At 44.3% G+C, this 17,798-nt stretch overlaps 2 protein-coding genes across 5 annotated transcripts in view; both read right to left on the minus strand.

Moving 5' to 3' along the window:
* The window catches only part of GTF3C2 (general transcription factor IIIC subunit 2), a 41,102-nt gene extending 30,170 nt beyond the window's left edge, over positions 1-10,932 (minus strand). The window contains exons 1-2 of one of the 3 annotated variants that reach the window (XM_058287762.2): positions 9,020-9,625; positions 3,037-3,136 (exon numbers count right to left, since the gene is read on the minus strand). In XM_058287762.2, the coding sequence (XP_058143745.1) occupies positions 3,037-3,069 (33 nt within the window). In that variant the 5' untranslated portion in view covers positions 3,070-3,136; positions 9,020-9,625. Of the gene's footprint in view, positions 1-3,036; positions 3,137-8,391 lie in introns of all 3 variants that reach the window. The other 2 variants (XM_058287763.1, XM_004451441.5) reach the window with 2 other exon arrangements.
* A 145-nt stretch (positions 10,933-11,077) lies between these two features.
* EIF2B4 (eukaryotic translation initiation factor 2B subunit delta) lies at positions 11,078-17,764 on the minus strand. 2 transcript variants are annotated; one of them, XM_004451437.5, is made up of 13 exons: positions 17,599-17,764; positions 17,184-17,399; positions 16,729-16,864; positions 16,320-16,523; positions 15,972-16,054; positions 15,681-15,772; positions 15,328-15,442; positions 15,044-15,120; positions 14,760-14,862; positions 14,416-14,543; positions 14,081-14,258; positions 13,498-13,678; positions 11,078-13,363 (listed from the first exon to the last, which is right to left on the minus strand). In XM_004451437.5, exons 2-13 carry the CDS (start codon positions 17,313-17,315, stop codon positions 13,164-13,166), a joined length of 1,629 nt encoding a protein of 542 aa, XP_004451494.1. In that variant the 5' UTR covers positions 17,316-17,399; positions 17,599-17,764; the 3' UTR covers positions 11,078-13,163. The 2 variants fall into 2 exon arrangements, with proteins under 2 accessions (XP_004451494.1, XP_004451495.1); XM_004451438.5 differs by having other exon boundaries at positions 17,184-17,227; positions 17,599-17,697.
* Positions 17,765-17,798: the final 34 nt, after the last annotated feature.

Consider the following 17,798-nt stretch of genomic DNA (forward strand, 5'->3'; position numbering starts at 1 on the left):
GCTGGCCCAGGTTCGATTCCCAGTGCCTTCTAAAAAGAAGGGTGGCCTGAGGTTCGGTTCCCGGTGCCTCCTAAAAAGAAGACAAGCAGAAAGCAAGCACAAACAATGAGGGGGGAGAATAAATAAAAATAATAAATCTTTTAAAAAAATAGGGGGAAACGGACTTTGGCCCAGTGGTTAGGGCGTCCGTCTACCACATGGGAGGCCCACGGTTCAAGCCCCGGGCCTCCTTGACCCGTGTGGAGCTGGCCCATGTGCAGTGCTGACGCGTGCAAGGAGTGCCGTGCCACACAGGGGTGTCCCCCGCGTAGGGGAGCCCCACGCGCAAGGAGTGCACCCATAAGGAGAGCCGCCCAGCGTGAAGGAGGGAGCAGCCTGCCGAAGAATGGCGCCACCCACACTTCCCCTGCCACTGACGACAACAGAAGCGGACAAAGAAACAAGACTCAGCAAAGAGACACAGAAGACAGACAACCGGGGGAGGGGAGGGGAATTAAATAAATAAAAATAAATCTTTAAAAATAATAATAATAATAAGATGGTCTGTGATAAGAAAGAAAGAAAGAAAGAAAGAAAGAAAGAAAGAAAGAAAGAAAGAAAGAAAGAAAGAAAGAAAGAAAGAAAGACAGACAACAAACATTAAGCTTTCATCATTTGTAACAAATGTGTCACAACAATGTAATTTGGTGGTGGTGGGATGATGTATGGGAATCTTGTATGGAATGCATGATTTTTTTGTTAACTCACAACTTCTCAAATAAAAAATTTAGGAAGTGTTATCTGAAACAAAATAAGGCAGCTGAGCTGATAAATCTCTTAGTAATCAGAAAAAAAAAGTGATTAGTGAAATGATAAAGATGGAAATGAGAGTGGAGAGCCAACATATGAATAACTGATGCTCCTAAAGAAGAGAGCAAAAAAAAGGGAACAGAAAAAGAGCTTCCAAAATTTAACATGAGAAAATTTCCAAACATTAAAAATAATGAGAGTGGATGTAGCTTAGTGGTTGAGCACCTGCTTCCCATGTACAAGGTCCTAAGTTCGATCCCCAGTACTCCTTAAAAAAAAAAATAAAAGGAAAAAACTCTAAAAAACTCTCCTGAAATAAAGGAAGACCTCAGTCTACAGATGAAACAAAAAGGTTCACAATGTAAAGGGGGAAAAATCAATGAGTCCTAATGACCAAGAATTATCTGAGTAAAGTATTAAATTTCAAAAGATAATACCACCTATAAGCATCTCAGCAGAAAAAAAACATGTCTCCTAAAAAGGAAAAGAAGAGCCTCATCAAACCAGCCTCAGTGTTCTCGGAAACACTTTTTTTTTATTTTAATTTTTTACTTTTTTGTTTGTTTTTATTATCTTGTTGTTTTGGGCTTTTTTTCCCCCTCAGAAACACTTAATGCCAGAAGATAAAGAAATAGTAGAGAGGGTTGAGAAAAAAAAGGATATAACCTGGGAATGGATACAGCTCAAATGGTTGAGTACCTGCTTCCCATATACAAGGTCCTGGGTTCGATCCCCAGTACCTCCTAAAAACAAACAAATGAAACAAACCAACTCTCACTGGGGAGTGGATGTAGCCCCCAGTACCTCCTAAAAATAAAAAAAGATATGACCCATGAATCGTTTACTTAACTGGGATGTCATTCATGTAATGACAATAGTATTACATTCTAAATATGCAAGATTTCAGGAATTAGAACACTTATGCACTCTTTACTTAAAAAAAAAAACAAAACTCAACCTAATTTAGCCAATTGAAAGATAAATCAAAATAAAGAATTTTCTAATGGAGAAGCTGTGACATTAAAAGGTTGACAACTATTCAGGGAAACAGCAAACTGACTCTAAGTAACTGATAACTACTGCTATAGAACAGACTCCAACTTTAAAAATGTAAAGACCCCACAATGTACAAATACCAATAAACTGATTATAGTATACTAAGACATAAGAAGAAGTATCTTAATTTTGTTTCTGAGGTTGATAAATTGAAAAATATAGGTTTTTAAATACTAGATGTTTAGTAGAACTAAAAACAGAGTTTGGTATTCATAAGGTGGCTCCTTCCAAAATAGGAAAAAGAAACCAGAAGGAATTTTTTTTAAACACCTACAGTAAAAAATTGTTAAGAAAAGAAACCCAAGAAAGAAAAGAAAAAAAGATGCCAGAAACGAGACAAAACATGTATATTGTCACAATAAACATATATCAGGTAAGCATCCACTAAAAGAAAGAATATTCAGATTGAGTCGAAAAGCCAAGATGAATTAAAATATACAAGGCAAATGTAAGCAGAAGCAATAACCAAGGTAATAGCAAAGTTGAATGCAGGGGAAAAGGTATTAAAAGGAACAAAAACAAAAAGAGTACTTTATAATAAGTAAATCTTCAAACTGGGGGCAGATGTGGTACTAGCAGTTGGGCGCCTGCCTCCCATGTCCCAGATTGGGTTCCTGGTGCCTCCTAAAGAAGACGAGCAAGACAGCAAGCTGACACAATGAGCTGACACAACAAGAGACCAGCAAGCAGGGAGTGGATATGACGCAAGTGACTGGGCGCCTCCCTCCCACATGGGAAGTCCCAGGTTTGGTTCCTAGTGCCTCCTAAAAGAAGATAAGCAGACAGTACAAACAAAGGGGGAAGGGTGTAAACAAATAAATAAATACATTTTTTAAAAAACCTTCAAATCATACAAAATACATGTCATGAACCTTTAGATATCAAAAAACAGCATCAAATATACAAAGCAAAAGCTTTAGGAACTATAAGAATTACTTCTTTCAGTCACTGACGGATCAAGGAGATAAGGGCAGAGAAGATGTGAATGAGAATTATTGACCTTTATATTGGTCAAGGGTTCAGCTGCATAGAACAGAATCTTCTCTAGCCAGTTCAAGCAGAAAGGGATTTATTAGAGGATATGATATGATTTACATCAGTGGATGTCAAAGTGTGGTCCCAAAACAAGCAGCATCAACATCACATGGGATTTTGTTAAACTGCAAATTCCCTGTTCTATCCCAGACTCACCGAATTAGCAACTCTGGAGACGGGGCGAGCCATGTGTTTAACAGCTCTTCAGGTGATTCCATACACGCTCAAGTTTGGGAGCCATATGCATACAGGATCACTGGGAGGGTTGGGGGAAAACCAATTTAGGAATAATTACATGTCAGACTGGAAAACTGCTTCTAGAGTTGATGGTTCAAGAACCATATGGGCATAATGGATGGTGCTGATGGTAATGTAACATTGTAAATGGAAGTAATGCTACTGAATTATACACTTAAAAAATGGGAGGGTGTGAACTACAATCCATGCTGTGTAGCAGTGCTCCAAACTGTATTCATTAAATGCAATGAATGTGCCACACCGATGAAAGAACTTGGTGATGTGGGAAGGGGGTGGGTGGGGGGTGGAGTGGGGGTATATGAGATCCTCTGATGTTTTTTAAGGTAACATTGTGTATGATCTGTGTATCTTTAAAAAATAAAACTATTAAAAAAATGGTTAAAATGCCAAATTTTATGCTCTCTCTGCCACAACTGAAAAACAAACAACCATATAGGCTGATGCAAAGCCACTCACTGAATCAAGAAGCCACTGCTGTAACTGATGGCTCCATAAACCAGGTGCCCCTGCCATAATCAGAAAGTTCTCTGACCATATGGGGAAGCCACCTCTCTGGCTACCAGATTCAGAACCACACACTGCCACCATCTACACCAGCAAAATGAACACCTCCTGGCCTGCCTCTTTCCTCTTTAAACTCAGGTCCTAATTTGGGTTCTCCAAGAGCACATTTGATCAGCAAAACCTAAAACTTTTTCAGAGACCTAGATGCAAAAAATCCCAGGGAAATGAAGTTTCTAGCTTTCCAACTTCTCAAGTAGAAGCTACTAATTCTCTCACATTCCACTTACCTCAGTGCCTTCTCAATCCCTCTCCAATGCCATCTCTAGACCAGGAGTCCTCCCCCTCTTGTAATTCCTGTTCATTTGAAGCTAACATTCAACTAAACCACTGCCACCCACTCCTGTCACATCCTGGACTTTGCCATCACCCAAAACCTCCTAACTCCAAAATCATGACGACATCCATTATCTTATCACAATCTTCCACCATTACATTCAGACTGCTCAACCACTATCACTGTATCTATTCTTCAGCCATTGATGCCTCCAATTTCTCCCTCTATCAACTACATCCTGTCTAGCTCCTAGATTCCTTCATTTCAGTCTCTTGTTGATATTCTGAACTTGCTTTCTTTCTTTTTGTTCTACTTGTGTTCCAGCATCATTCCCCCACCTTCTAAGGAATCTCAAGTTATTGATTATTCTCTTCTTTTCCATTGGCTCCTTCAAAATAGCACTTAAATATGTTTACTATTCTCATGTTAAAACACATATAGGGAAGCGGATTTGGCTCAACTGATAGGGCGTCTGCCTACCACACGGGAGGTCCAGAGTTCAAAACCAGGGTCTCCTGACCCCATGCGGTGAGCTGGCCCATGCACAGTGTTGATGTGCACAAGGAGTGCCGTGCCACGCAGCGGTGTACCCCATGTAGGGGAGCACCCTGTAGGGAGTGCACCCTGCAAGGAGAGCCACCCCGTGAAAAGTGCAGACTGCCCAGGAGTGGCGCTGCACACACGGAGAGCTGATGCAGCAAGATGACCCAACAAAAAAGGGACATAGTTTCCCAGTGCCGCTGACAAGAATACAAGAGGACACAGAAGAACACACAGCAAATGAACACAGAGAGCAGACAACCGGGGGGGGGGGGGGGGGGGAGGGGAGGAGGGCTGGGGAAAGGGAGAGAATAAATTTTTGTAAAAACCACATACTCATTTAAAAAAAAAAAATGTAACTCTTCTTCAATAAATTACCCAACTACCATACTCCTCCTCCCTTTCACAGTTAAGCTTTTTAAAAAGGGTTATTTATTTCTCCCCTGCTCCCTGTTTGTGCTTGCTCTCTGCTCTCTGTGTCTGATCTTTTTTAGGAGGCACCAGGAACTGAGCCTAGATGAGGCAGGCGTCAAATCACTTGAGACACATCCACCCCCTGCTTGTTGTGTCTTTCATTGTGTTTCCTTGTTGCGTCTCTTCATTGTAGTATCTTGCTGCATCAGCTTGCTATCTTGCTCATCTTTAGGAGGCACCGGGAACCAAACCCAGAACTTCCCATGTGGTAGGTGGGCACCCAACTGCTTGAGCCACATCCGCTTCCCCATAGTTAAACTTTTGAAACAGTTGTCTCCCCTTGATATTTTAATTCCCCTGCTTCATTCTATTTAGGATATAGCCCCCAATTCATCACTGAAGCTAAAAATCACCAATAATTGCTATGCCATTTACTTTGACCTCTCAGCAAACTGATACAATGTTCTTTCTTAAAACATTCTCTTTTTTTTGAGAATCAACTGAAGGGCAGTAACCTTCCAGATTTTTACAAATTTTCCTAAATTTTCTGCAATTGTCCCACACACCTGTTTGGCAGTTTTTCTATTTGTTTGCAAACCCACTTTTGTCTTTTCAAAAGACTCAACTTAGTTTGCTTTCTTTTCTTTTTTTAAAATTGTTTTTACAAAACTTTTAGTTGATACAAAAGACCTATAAAATGTATTGAATATAAGGAATAGCACTAAAACAAATACACACCTATGTATCCATCATATTTCAATCTAGTTTTTTAGGAGGTACTGGGGATTGAACCCAAGACCTCATATGCGGGAAGCTGGTGCTCAACACTGAGCTACATCCACTCCCCGTCAATTTAGTTTTAATAAAAATAACTCTTTTCACACCCGAATGTCTTTAAAATTTAAATACATATAACATTTAAATAAACAGAAATATAACAACAACTGACATTTAAAAAATTAGGGAACCAATGAATGAATCTTGGCAAGCAATCAACTCAATTAATGGGAGCAGAGTGCCCAGGCCTATAGGAGAAAAGCTTCATGCATTCCATGTGTCATGGGCATCCCTCTGTAGAAAATGGGGAATGTTGGTTAATGCAGGGAAATGGTTATTTGGAGATCAGTTAAGAGAGCTTCTATATACATATCAGTGTACCATATCAGACACAAAGATCTATTTTATTCTTCTTAGCTGCTATATGGTGTTCCATAGAATTATAGTATCTTTAGACATTTCCATTTAATGAACAATTAGGTTCCAATACTGTTTCAAACAATACTACAATGAATATTCTTATACAGCTCTCCTCATTAATGAGGATTTATTTTTCCAGAAAAATCACCTGAAGTGGAATTATAATACTGAATTGAAAGGTATGTACATTTTAAAATATAATAGACATTTGCAAAACAGCTCACCAAAAAACAAACAAAAAAATCTGGTAAGCGGACATGGCTCAACTGATAGAGCATCCATGTTCCATATGGAGGGTCCAGGGTTCAATCCCCAGGGCCTCCTGACCTGTGTGGTAAGTTGGCCCATGCGCAGTGCTGCCGCACGCAAGGAGTGCCCTGCGACGCAGGGGTGCCCCAGCATAGGCGTGCCCCAAGCACAAGGAGTGCGCCCTGCAAGGAGAGCCGCCCCGCGTGAAAAAAGCGCAGCCCACCCAGCAGTTGCGCCCCACACGGAGAGCTGACGCAGCAAGATGACGCAACAAAACGACGCAACAAAACAGACGCAGTTTCCCAGTGCTGCCAGGTAATGCAAGTGGACGCAGAAGAACACATAGAGAATGGACGCAGAAAGCAGACAACAGGAGGGAAGGAGAGAGAAATAAATACAATAAATCTTAAAATTAAAAAAAAATGTATATTCCCACCAACTGAATATCAGTACCCATTTTATCCATTTTACCATAGTCTTGCCATGTTTCTTAGTTTTAGCCAATCTGACAGGTGAATTCTTCCCTATTGTATTTATTTGCAATGCCCTGATAATAATTAAGGTTAGTAACTTTTTATATGTTAGACTTCTATATGTTTTACATGAATTGCCTGTACATATATTTTGCTCATATTTCTATGGAGTGTCTCTTTTTTTCCCTTTTTATTTTTTAAAAGAAGCGATAGATTACATAAATGTTACATTGAAAATATAAGCAGGAGCAGATGTAGCTCAAGTGACTGCCTGCCTGCTTCCTACATACAAGGTCCTGGATTCAATTTCTGGTACCTCCTAAGGAAAAAAAAAATTATATATGTATGTGAAATAGGTGATTCCCATATACCTCATCCCCTCCTCCAGTCTTTTCCTTATTGACCTGTAAAATATGCTACAAATATTTTCCTTCTTGTATCTACTTGCCATAACTTTGTTTACAATGTGTCTTGCTAAGTTGAAGTTTTTTTAATCTTTATGAGTTAAATATCTCAAGCTTCTCCTTTATGGCTTCTGTTTGCTTTCTCTTAAAAAGGCATTTTCATAGGAAGTCGGTGTAGTTCAGTGGATGAGTGCCTGCTTTGCATATACAAGGTCCTGGGTTCAAGCCCCAGTATCTCTTTTAAAAACGGCATTTCCTACCCCACAGATAAAGACACAATCTCTTTCACTTTCTTCTCATAATTTTTCTAGTTTTGGGTCTTAAATGTAGCTCTTTAGTCCCTCTGGAACTTACATATATAATAAGAGACTTAAGTATTTGATTCATATTTATCTTCCCTGAAAGTTTTATTGGGTAGGGATCTTGCCTATCTGGTTAGTTATAGTATCCATAGTAAATGCCATAATTAACTTTTGTTGATTAAATGACTAGCTCCTCAAGGTAAAATAATCCCTGTGAGGATTCACTTCTCATGGAAGGCAGCAACAGGGTATGGTAATTTCCATTTATAATTTCACAATATAAATTCTGAACTCACAGTAAAGGAAGGGTGTTTAGTAAATCTGTACCAGAGGGTTTATAAAATCTTATATTTGTACCCCAACTTGTCTGGTTCCCTTGCGGCTCCTGGCTGCCAGCCTGACCTTCCTGGCCAAGGAAAAATAATTAGGTAACACTGCACCCCAAGTAATAAGTAATAAGCTGTTTTCCAAAGGGTTTCTACGGTTCAGCTAGTGATAAACAAGGTGATTTTTTTAAGTCTTTTTTTAAAAGATAAAGATTAATTTTTAATGATATAAAATGAACGTTTTTACTTTACTATTTGTTTTTACTTTAACTTGTATTAAAAACTATAACTGGCCCATGAAATCCACAATTTCATCCATATCACTTGAGACTAAAGCAGTTAAGCTGTGGAAAGAAATCAATTTAAAGAAAACTTTTAAGGAAATAGTACAGGTGCTATAAAGGGATGGCAGAAATAGTGATGGTACAGGAATAACAAGTTTGTGTTAACAATGTTGCTGGGACGACGGGGACTGGCTACACCCGACACCCCTTCAACAAAGTGAGTTACCTCGGATGGGATCGAAATCGCCATCTCTGCGTTCCCCACCAGACAGCCAACCTGTCGCGGGACAAGCAGACTGGACAGGGAAACATAACTGGCCCTTGGCTGCGCCAATGAGGTTGCAGCGCGCGGGGCACAACCCTCGGGGTAGAAGCGCCTCATCAGGGGAGGGGCTGGGACCCAGCTAAAAAACCTGGAAGGCCCCGCCACCCCTGCAGGGACGACCGCCTGCCTCTCACGTCCTGGCCTTGGGGGCAGCTCTCACGGCTAGCCTGTGCCGGAGGTGTGCCCTGAGTTTCGCTAAGCTTAAGGTCTCGGCGCGGAGCAATTACTGTAGGTTCTCTGGGACCGGAGAACGCAACGGAATCAGCGCCGAGGACCGGACACCGGATGCTGCGTTCCTGAGACGGCGAAGGGGACGAGGGCAAGAACCGTTGTTAGCAGAGATGGTTCCGATGTGGGGGGCGTGCTGGTGTTCTGTGGGAGCGCCAAGGCTGGAGGTCAGCGATGCTGTGCCGAGAGGCACTGGCGGAGCTGGGGGTTGGTTCCCAATATCTTAAGTGCTACTGGAAAAGGAGAGGGAGGAGTAATCGTGGGCCCCCCGCCCCCATACACCCAGCTGCGGTACACTCACCCTCACCAAAGTCCTTCCGGAAGTCCAAGTTCGAAGATGGCGCCGCCTGTTTGGTCGCGGTTTTATGACGAAATCTTGTCGCTCCTCTTCATTGAACCCTTAGGGCACAAAGTGAGCACGTGAGCTTAATCGGGCGTTTCGGCCAGGCGACGTTTTCACCAGACTCGGTTATTCCATGATGCAGTGCGGAAAGGGTCAGGGAGCCCGCTCGAAGCCGCCCAAGCTCTCGGGGCTCTCTCGCCGGGCAGGGGACGCTTGCACGGCCTTCTGGGAATTGCAGGGGCCAGAACGGAGGTTGACGCCTGCGCGGTGACGGCAGTCGCGCCGCCGTGGGTGTCCCATGCGGCCTCAACCGGATCCTCGACTACGCTGGCGTCCAGGCCTGGCTTTAGCTCCCGAACGCCGAATCCTGCCTGCCTTTTCGTCAAGGCTGCTGGGCCTGAGAGTTTAACTGCAGCCCTCTTCCTGTCGGAGCAGAGGCCGGGAGACAGAGCCCTTCCTGCCGCCTCCAGCGGGGCTGAGTTCTGCTTCCGCCGCGAGGCATCGCCCGCAGAGCCAGTCACTAGTAGAATCGGCGGTGGACCCGAGACAAAGAAAATGAAAAGGGGCGTGGGGGGAGGGCAGGCTGGAAAGGAAGGGGCAGGACTCCGGAAGCCTCCACTCCAGGAGTGAGCCCCGGGGTTGGTCCCTGGCCTTGGTCAAAGACCTTGCTGCGTTCCCTCACTGGAGGGTGGGATGCCGGTGGAGAAGAGTGCGACAAGTTTCTCTCCCTTCCTGAGGCACTTCAAGCCTTGTAAGAGTTTCACAGGTCTCCACACATCCAGTAGGAGAACGCTCAGGATATATACATAGACAGGAAGTGGTGGGGTAAACAAACCTTCTTCCTCCCAAATAATTTCATGCTTTACATTCCCTTGGTTTCTTTGAACTTACTTAAGACTCTGAGGAGTTAGCTGAGACTTAAAAGAGGTAATAAGGGGAAGACACCCAATTTCACCCCCACACACACACACACCCTGTGCCATGACTTAGGAACAACTTTGTGAGAATCTAAAATTGAGTGTAGTTGAGGCTACAGTTCCCTTAATTATATACTTCATCTTTCATTGCTTGTTTGTTGGAAGCTTTCAATTTCAAATGTTTACTTCTGTATTGAACCAATCTGTCTTTTTCATTCCTGCTGCCTCAGATTTGGCTATTTTGGCTTGAGGTATTGCAAAATCTCTTAGTTTAAAACTAACAATTGTTTTTATTTTTTGGAATAAATCATTCATGTGGCTCATATGAATATGAAGTATAAAGTGAAGACTCCTTCCCACCTTTGTCTCCAGCCACCTAGGTCATATCCACACAGCAATCAGTTTCTTGTTATTAGTCCAAGATATTTTATGTATTTGTACACATATGCAAATACATATATATTTCCCCTTTTAATACAAAAACATAACTACACACTGTCCTGCATCTTGCTTCTTTTAAGCGAGTGTACCTCAAGAGATTATTCCATGTCTGAATGTAAAACCTTCATTCTTTATGGGTGCTTGTCATATTTTAACTACCGATAAAGTATAATTCAGTGCCTTGTTAATGGATACCTAGGTGGTTTCCAGTCTTTCACTAATATAAACAATGCTGCTATAAAAACCTTGTATCTAAGTGACTTCAAACGTGCACTCATATCAGGGTGAGTTCCTAGAAGTGGAATGCCAGGACCAAAGTTTAGGTGCATCTGTAATTTTCACTAAAAGGCAATAAGCTCAACTGATCATTTTCTCTGCTTCTGATCTCTATCAGTTATCATTTTAAAACATAGGCTGACACTATCGACCCATTGCTTAATTTTTATGATTGAGTGGTATATTGAATATATAAAAACTCATGAGTTCATAATAATCCTAAAAGAAAAAAAAAAAGCTGCAACAGCAACAGCTACTCATCGAATACCACTGGAAATAACTAGGGTCTGACTCCTTAAAAATGGCAGATAAAAGGGAAGAATTAAGCATTTTCCTGCCTTTCCAGTGTGAATTATAATTCAGAATAATTATATAGCCTTGATATGGGCAAGTTCTTTATTGGACAACAGCAGCTAGCAAGTGTGGAAAAAATAATATAATTAGAAAAGTCCACATTTTGCAACCCCTAGTGAAATAATTCAGGCAACAATCACCAGTAGATGAAACCACTAAATGAAGGGACCAGGCTTTCACTGCCTGGACCCACTTATCACTGAAGATGGAACAACCAGCAGTTGTTTGCCTCAGGATGTGAGACAATATAAAATACAGAATACCACTTACGACGTATTCTTGACCGAAAAGTTGAAGGGAAATAGAGGAGTAAAAGGAATGAGTTAAAGGATACCACAAGGAAGCAATAAGTCCAGAATGTGGGACATTTTCTAAGACCTGGTATCTGCAAGTCAATGTCAGGGAGTTGGGTAGGTAGAGGAACCATCAATTACAAAAAATTAAGAGAAATAATAACCAAATATAACATGTAAGCAAATACAACAAACAACTGTAAAAAGTCATTTTTGAGACAAGGAAATTTGACTATGGGTTGGATAATAGTAAGAAAGTATTGGGAAGCAGATGTGGCTCAAGCAATTGGGTTCCTATCAACCATATGGGGGGTCCTGGGGCCACCTGGTAAAGGTGAAGCTGGCCCACACTGCAGAGCTGACCTGCATGGCAAACTGAAGCAACAAGATGATGCAACCAAAAGAGACACAGAGGAAAGACAATCAGAAACTACAAACCAGGGAGCTGAGGTGGCTCAAGCGACTGGGTGCCTCTCTCCCACATCAGAGGTCACAGGATCAGTTCCTGATGCCTCCTAAAGAGAAGATGAGAAGAAAAGACAGGCAGACACAGAAGAACACCCAGCAAATGGACACAGAGAGCAGAGAGTGACCGTGAGGAGAGGGATGGGGATAAATAAAACTTTTTTAAAAAAGGTATTATTGTGATAATGAATTATGGTTATATATGGGAATTTCCATATTAGAAACACACACTTAAGGCTGTAAGGGTGAAATTGTATGTCTGGGGTTTACTCTTAAAACTTTAGTTAAAAAAACGGAAATAAAAAGAAAACAAATGTGGCAAATCATGATAACTTCTGTCTGGTGATGGAGATTCTTTATAAGGTTCACTCTACTTTTAGGCTGTTTCAATTTTCTGAAGAAAACACATGTACACAGAACAGATGACTCCATTTTTAGACAACTAGCAGTTAGACTCACACTTGGGCCCCAACCTACCTTTTGCAGCTTTAGCACTCTACAAATAAACCTCAGTTCTAGCCTCACCACACTACTTGACACTTTGAAATAGGCCAGTAATTTTAGGGTCTATTCTGTCTTTGGATTCAAGCTATTTCCTCCGCTGAACTGCCTTCCCATTTTTTTCCAACTGGGAAAGGATAAGAATATCCTTCAACGACTAGGTTGGATGTTACCTGTGAAGTCTCCAAACTTGCTAGACCCGGTGCAATCAGTGCGATCATCTTTGGTTGCTTTCAAGAAATTTTGCTCATGCTACTAGTAGAATTTGTCACATACTGTAGCTATTATATCTGTGCATGTCCTCTACCATGATAAGTGCCCCTTAAGTGCACATAGCATAAAGTTAAGGACTCAAAGTCTCTGGATCCAGACTGCTTGATATTATATCCTGGTAGCTACTGACTAGCCATGTTATCCTGGGCAAATAACCTCTCTGTGCCTTACTTTTCTTTTCTGTAAAACCTCACTTAATCCATAGAGTTGCATTAAGCGTTCTCAAGGAAAAGGCAGTTTCTGACACAAAATAAGTACTCAATAAATGCAAGCTATTGTTAAAGACAGGACTCTTGTTCTATCCTATCCTAGTTCACTGTCTGACATGTAGATGATGGAAAAATGAATGATACCTTGGACAGTTTTTGGTTTCCAAACTAACTTTTACTTTGACCCCAAAGTTCTGGCCTGGAGCTAGAGTCACCTGAAAGGATCTCTGTAAAGGTCTGAGGTTGGGAGCAGGTGAAAAGAGGGGTTAGGGAGTCTGGATTTCTAACTTACGTAGCTGTGATGCAAAAGAGATAAAAAGGCAGAGGTGCTAAGAACAGGGAGTATGGCATTTATTGATCCTGTGTTCCCCCCTCACTGGTCACTGCTCTTGACTCGCAGGACCACAGGCACGGAACTGCAAGGGATCATCCCCAGATCCGTGATCACCAGATCCACAAGCTCCGGGGGGGTCACATCATAGACCAGATTCAACAGTCGTAGGGATGTATGGTTCTGCCAGTTAGCCAGGGCCACGTGTTCTCCCCGCTCACACAGCAGATCATCAGGGTCATCTGCAATGGGGGTGGGGTAGGTGGGTGTACCCATTTATGTCCTTTTGGAAAACAAGTTGTAGTTTAAACTCCCCTTGCCCTCTTGCCCTCAGGTTTCCTGGAACCTTCTCTTCTCTCCTCCTGGGACTCCTTACCTAGCTCATTAGAGACAAAGGCATCTGTCTGCACGCGCTCACAAAACTTGTACGTTTCACAGCAGACCAGCACTGGCACATTATGGGCTCGAGCCACCAGGGCCAGCTGTGCTGTTCCAACCTGTGACATCACAGATCCGTTGGCCAGGAGTGCATCAGCTCCTAAAAGCACCTTAGAAACCTGTTTTGAAGAGAAGGGAAGGGGAAGAAAAAATGTCACATGTGGTATTAATGCACAATAAAGTCCCCAGCTTCTGCCCAGAAGAGCAAGATTCAAACAATGATTAACAAATCTTAATGACAGCTCTCTTGGAGAAACATCTGACCAACCTCCCACAGGAAAAATAAACTCTGTAGTAACTTTTGTCTTGGTCCCTCTTGGTGGTTGCTAGTTTAATATGATGTCTTTTTTGCAATAGCTAGACTGTGCTACAGCATGCTGTAGTTCTTTTCCTATCAAGTATAAACAGGGTCTATAGAATTATAATATTTCTAAATAATTCAGCCTTGGGAAGCTAGGATTAAGCTTCTACCAATATACCCCTTTACCGCCAACTCTGGAGGCCCCTTCCCCTGCCCTCACCTCTGGGAGCACATAGGAGGCTGCAGGAATCAGCAGATAGGAGGCAGGGACCCCAGCACGGACCAGAGAACGTAGTGTGTGCCTTCCCTCCAGCCGTGGCCGGCTGTCCACCACTACTACCCGAAACCGCCGGTCCTTGGCCCAAGCCTCCTGAAGAATTCGTGATACCAGAGATGAGCTGGAGTGAATGGAGAGGAGGATTCAGCTATCATTGTCACTAAGTGATGGCCAGCCCATGCCTAAAGGGAAAGGGGATAGCCCCTTCTTCAGCTCATTCTATCCCCCAATTTTTTCCGTCACAGGGTCCCTTTCCAATACCCTGATCTGGGACATACCATCCGTATACCAGGATCACATCTCCATTACTGATCTTCTTATAAGCAGAGCGTGAAATTGCTTCAGCTGCAAGCACGATCTTCTCTTGCACATACCGATCAATGGCTGCGTGAAGTTCTGACTTGGCCTAGATGAAGGAAGATGCTTAAGGACCTCTGCTTATCATACCAGATGCGTGGATCTGTCATAATGGGCCCAAAGGTGGCATGAGGCAGACTGCCCAACCACTTCCTTGGCCCTTGACTAGGGCACCATGACTTGCATTGCCCTTCCTGGGAGTCCTGAACATGTTGCTTAACTCTACCCCCAGCGGCATGCCTTTCTCATTCCTCACACTCATTACCTCCTCCTCCCGCTTGGAGCTGCTCACACCCGTGATCTCCTTGTTAAGGAACTTGATGGCGTTGTACATGCTCGCTGACAGAGGACGGCACTGAGTCAGGAAGCTACAACAACACTTTACATTTTTGCAACCCTTTACAACGTACAAAGCTTTCACATTTAAAAAAAATTTCTTTGAAAAGAAAACAAGAAAACAGAAAACTGAAAGTAGAGGTAGAAAAGCAAGAGAGAGGGTACAAGAAAATGATTAGGTAGGTGGAGGTGGACTTGGGCAGTTGTCCTTACCTGATATAGGGCTTTAGCTTATTCACTAGATCCCTTGAAAGTTCCTCATTGGGAGGTGTTGTATAATCCTGAATCACCTAGGGAGGACATAAGCTGATCAGCAGAATGTCCTGAGTAAAGGTCTCTGGAAAGGGGGTGAGATAAACCTCACTGAGAAAGGTGTTCTGAGGATGGAGTTATTCACTCTCCCCCCATCCCCCACAATTACCTTTGGTCAGACAAGCTGGGGTAGAGTTGGGCAAGAAGGTGGGGTTGGATCATAAGAGGGAACAGGACAAGCATACCTGCTGCAAGGCACGGAGCAGGGCAATACACCGGGCATTGGAGCCACTGACGAGGCCCTGGGAGTACTGCAGGCCGAGCCGCACCATGGCTGGGTGGATCACAGAGGATGGGATGCTGATGGGATGGTGGTATCACATACTTTGCAAAGGAGCTTGAGCACATACGGCCCACCCTGCCCCTGATAAAAAGCAACTTCCTTCACTAGCACAGACGCCCCCATTTCTTCTAGAGCTTTTGCCTTGAGCCCATCCCTCTTCACACAGATCTGACCTCAAATTTCTAGTCACTTTCAATACTGAGTTACTAAAATTCCTCAGACTTAAACAGTTGTGAGAATTTCATAGGCTCCTACCTCATATACTGGGTGAGAGAGTTTTGTCGGCTGTATTGGGGTAGGTGAGAGAAGAGACTGACTTTATATCCATAATCCTCTCGTATAGGAACCTTGACAAAAGAGGGGAATGAGGCCAATGGCCCAAAGTTTAAAACTTACAGGATGAAGCTGGAAAGGAAGTGAACAGTGAGACTACTTTGACCCAAACACCCATCCTTCTCCTGTGTCTCACTTTGCCCCAAACACCTCTCCTCCCTCTATCCCACCTCCCTAGGACCTTTCTAGCCACAAACGGAATCCACTTGCTACCTGTTGTTGCTCTGGTTTCTTAACAAGCCTCCTCAGAGGTGTGGGGTCATCAACCTGAGTGCGCTCAGGGAGATGTTTTACTCCTAGAAGATAATGATTACATTGTCAAGATACTATAGGTGAATGGATAATTTTCTCTTAGGGTATAAAAGGCACCACATGGATATAAGACAAGAAAAAAAAAATAGGGGGAGAATAGAAGGAGTAGGGGTAAGATGGGGTTAAGGGGAGAATTCTGAACTCTGGGTCCCAAGACGAAGAAAGGGAGGGGAATGTTGTTTTCCTCTGGAGAACTGATCTGGCATAAGAATGAGGAGGAACAGAGGTCCTGACAAGAAGGGAAGATACCTGAGGGGGTTTCTCCAGCTGTGCTGGGGCAGGCCTGAGGAGGTGGCCCTCCTGGCTCCCCCTTCCTTGCCTGTTTCAGGGCCCGCTCTGCCTCCTGCTTGGCCCGACGCTCAGCACGAAGTTCAGCTTTACTCCGACCAGCTGGAATTTTCTCCCCAGGAGTGCCAGACTGATTGCCAGGCCCTGGTGGTTCTCTGGTTGGGCCTACCAAAGGTAAAAGGAAGTGGTGTCCGAGCCCCAGGCAGGTAACGTCTGGGCCCTGGCCAAAGCTTCACTCCTTTTTTATCAAACTTCTTTCTTCATTTGCTCAAATCAACTCTGCCTTGTCTTCCCCACCTCTCCCATCACAGCGCCAAGCCCTTTTAAAGAGCCGCTCCCCCCCTCCAACGCTCCACCCCGACTCCCGCACCTTGACATTTGGCAGTAGATACAGCAGAGCCAGTTTCTGGTTCTGTTCCTTTTTCCTCTTTCCGTTTCTTCTTCTGTTGTTTCTTTTCCTTCCGAAGCTGTAGTTTTTCTTCTTGGGTCAACTCCCTCCCACCTGCCTGAAACACAGAAACGGAATACTCCTCTTCTCCAGCTTTTCCAAAGGTAGCTAAACACAATTGGATGCTTACAAGAGTCCCACCAAGTTAAGTCCCTAAGTCTCTCCATCTGCCACCAGCTACCGGTTAAAGGCTTACATCCCATTAATACCGACGCTTTCCCCCAGAGTCAGTAAGGAGTGAGAGAACTCGATAAAATCTCGTTTTACCGAGAAACAAAAAGAAACAGAGATGGAGATGGTGGCGAAATTAAGTGGGCGCAGCTCCTGGATAGCAAGAAAAACCTTGACAGAGGCCTGGGGAGGGCATCCTCACTTACCCCTGGCCGGGAAGAAAGTTCCGCCTTCATCCCGGATCCCGAGTCTGCATCAGAAAACAGTTCGCAAAGTGAGCCGGAGAGGCTCCGGGAGGCTTTGGGGGGACTCGGCGCCGCCGGCTGCTGGGTCGGCATGACCACGGCTCTGTGGCCGCGCGCGAGGCGAGACAGGGCTTCGCGTGGGGACGCGCCGTGCGGCAGGATCAGAGGAAAGACGAGCTAGGGAGAGAGGCGGAGTCACCCACCCTCTCGAAGGAACCAGTCGGTACGCGGCGCCTGGCTGAGCCGGAGGCTATGTAGACCGGAGTCAGGCTTGGCACCGGGACGGGCCGATTCGGCCCAAAAGAGCCCGGAGTCTAGCACTAGCCGGCCGGAGCCCGTCGGCTCGCCTATCTGTACCCCCGGGCCCTTCACTCACCCTCGCGAACAGCCACAGCCGCGGCAGCCATCACCCTGCGTGCTAGGCTCCGCCCCACCCGGCCCCTCCGCCCCGGGAGCCTGGCTCCGCGGTCGCTGAGACCACAGCGCCACCTGGGCGGGAGGCTGAGCCGCCGCCACCCGCAGCGCGCGGTCCCAGGCGGACTACAATTCCCGGCGTGCGCCGGAGCCACGCCCCGG

The sequence above is a fragment of the Dasypus novemcinctus genome, chromosome 25 (genome assembly GCF_030445035.2).
Source record: "Dasypus novemcinctus isolate mDasNov1 chromosome 25, mDasNov1.1.hap2, whole genome shotgun sequence".
NCBI lineage: Eukaryota > Metazoa > Chordata > Mammalia > Cingulata > Dasypodidae > Dasypus > Dasypus novemcinctus.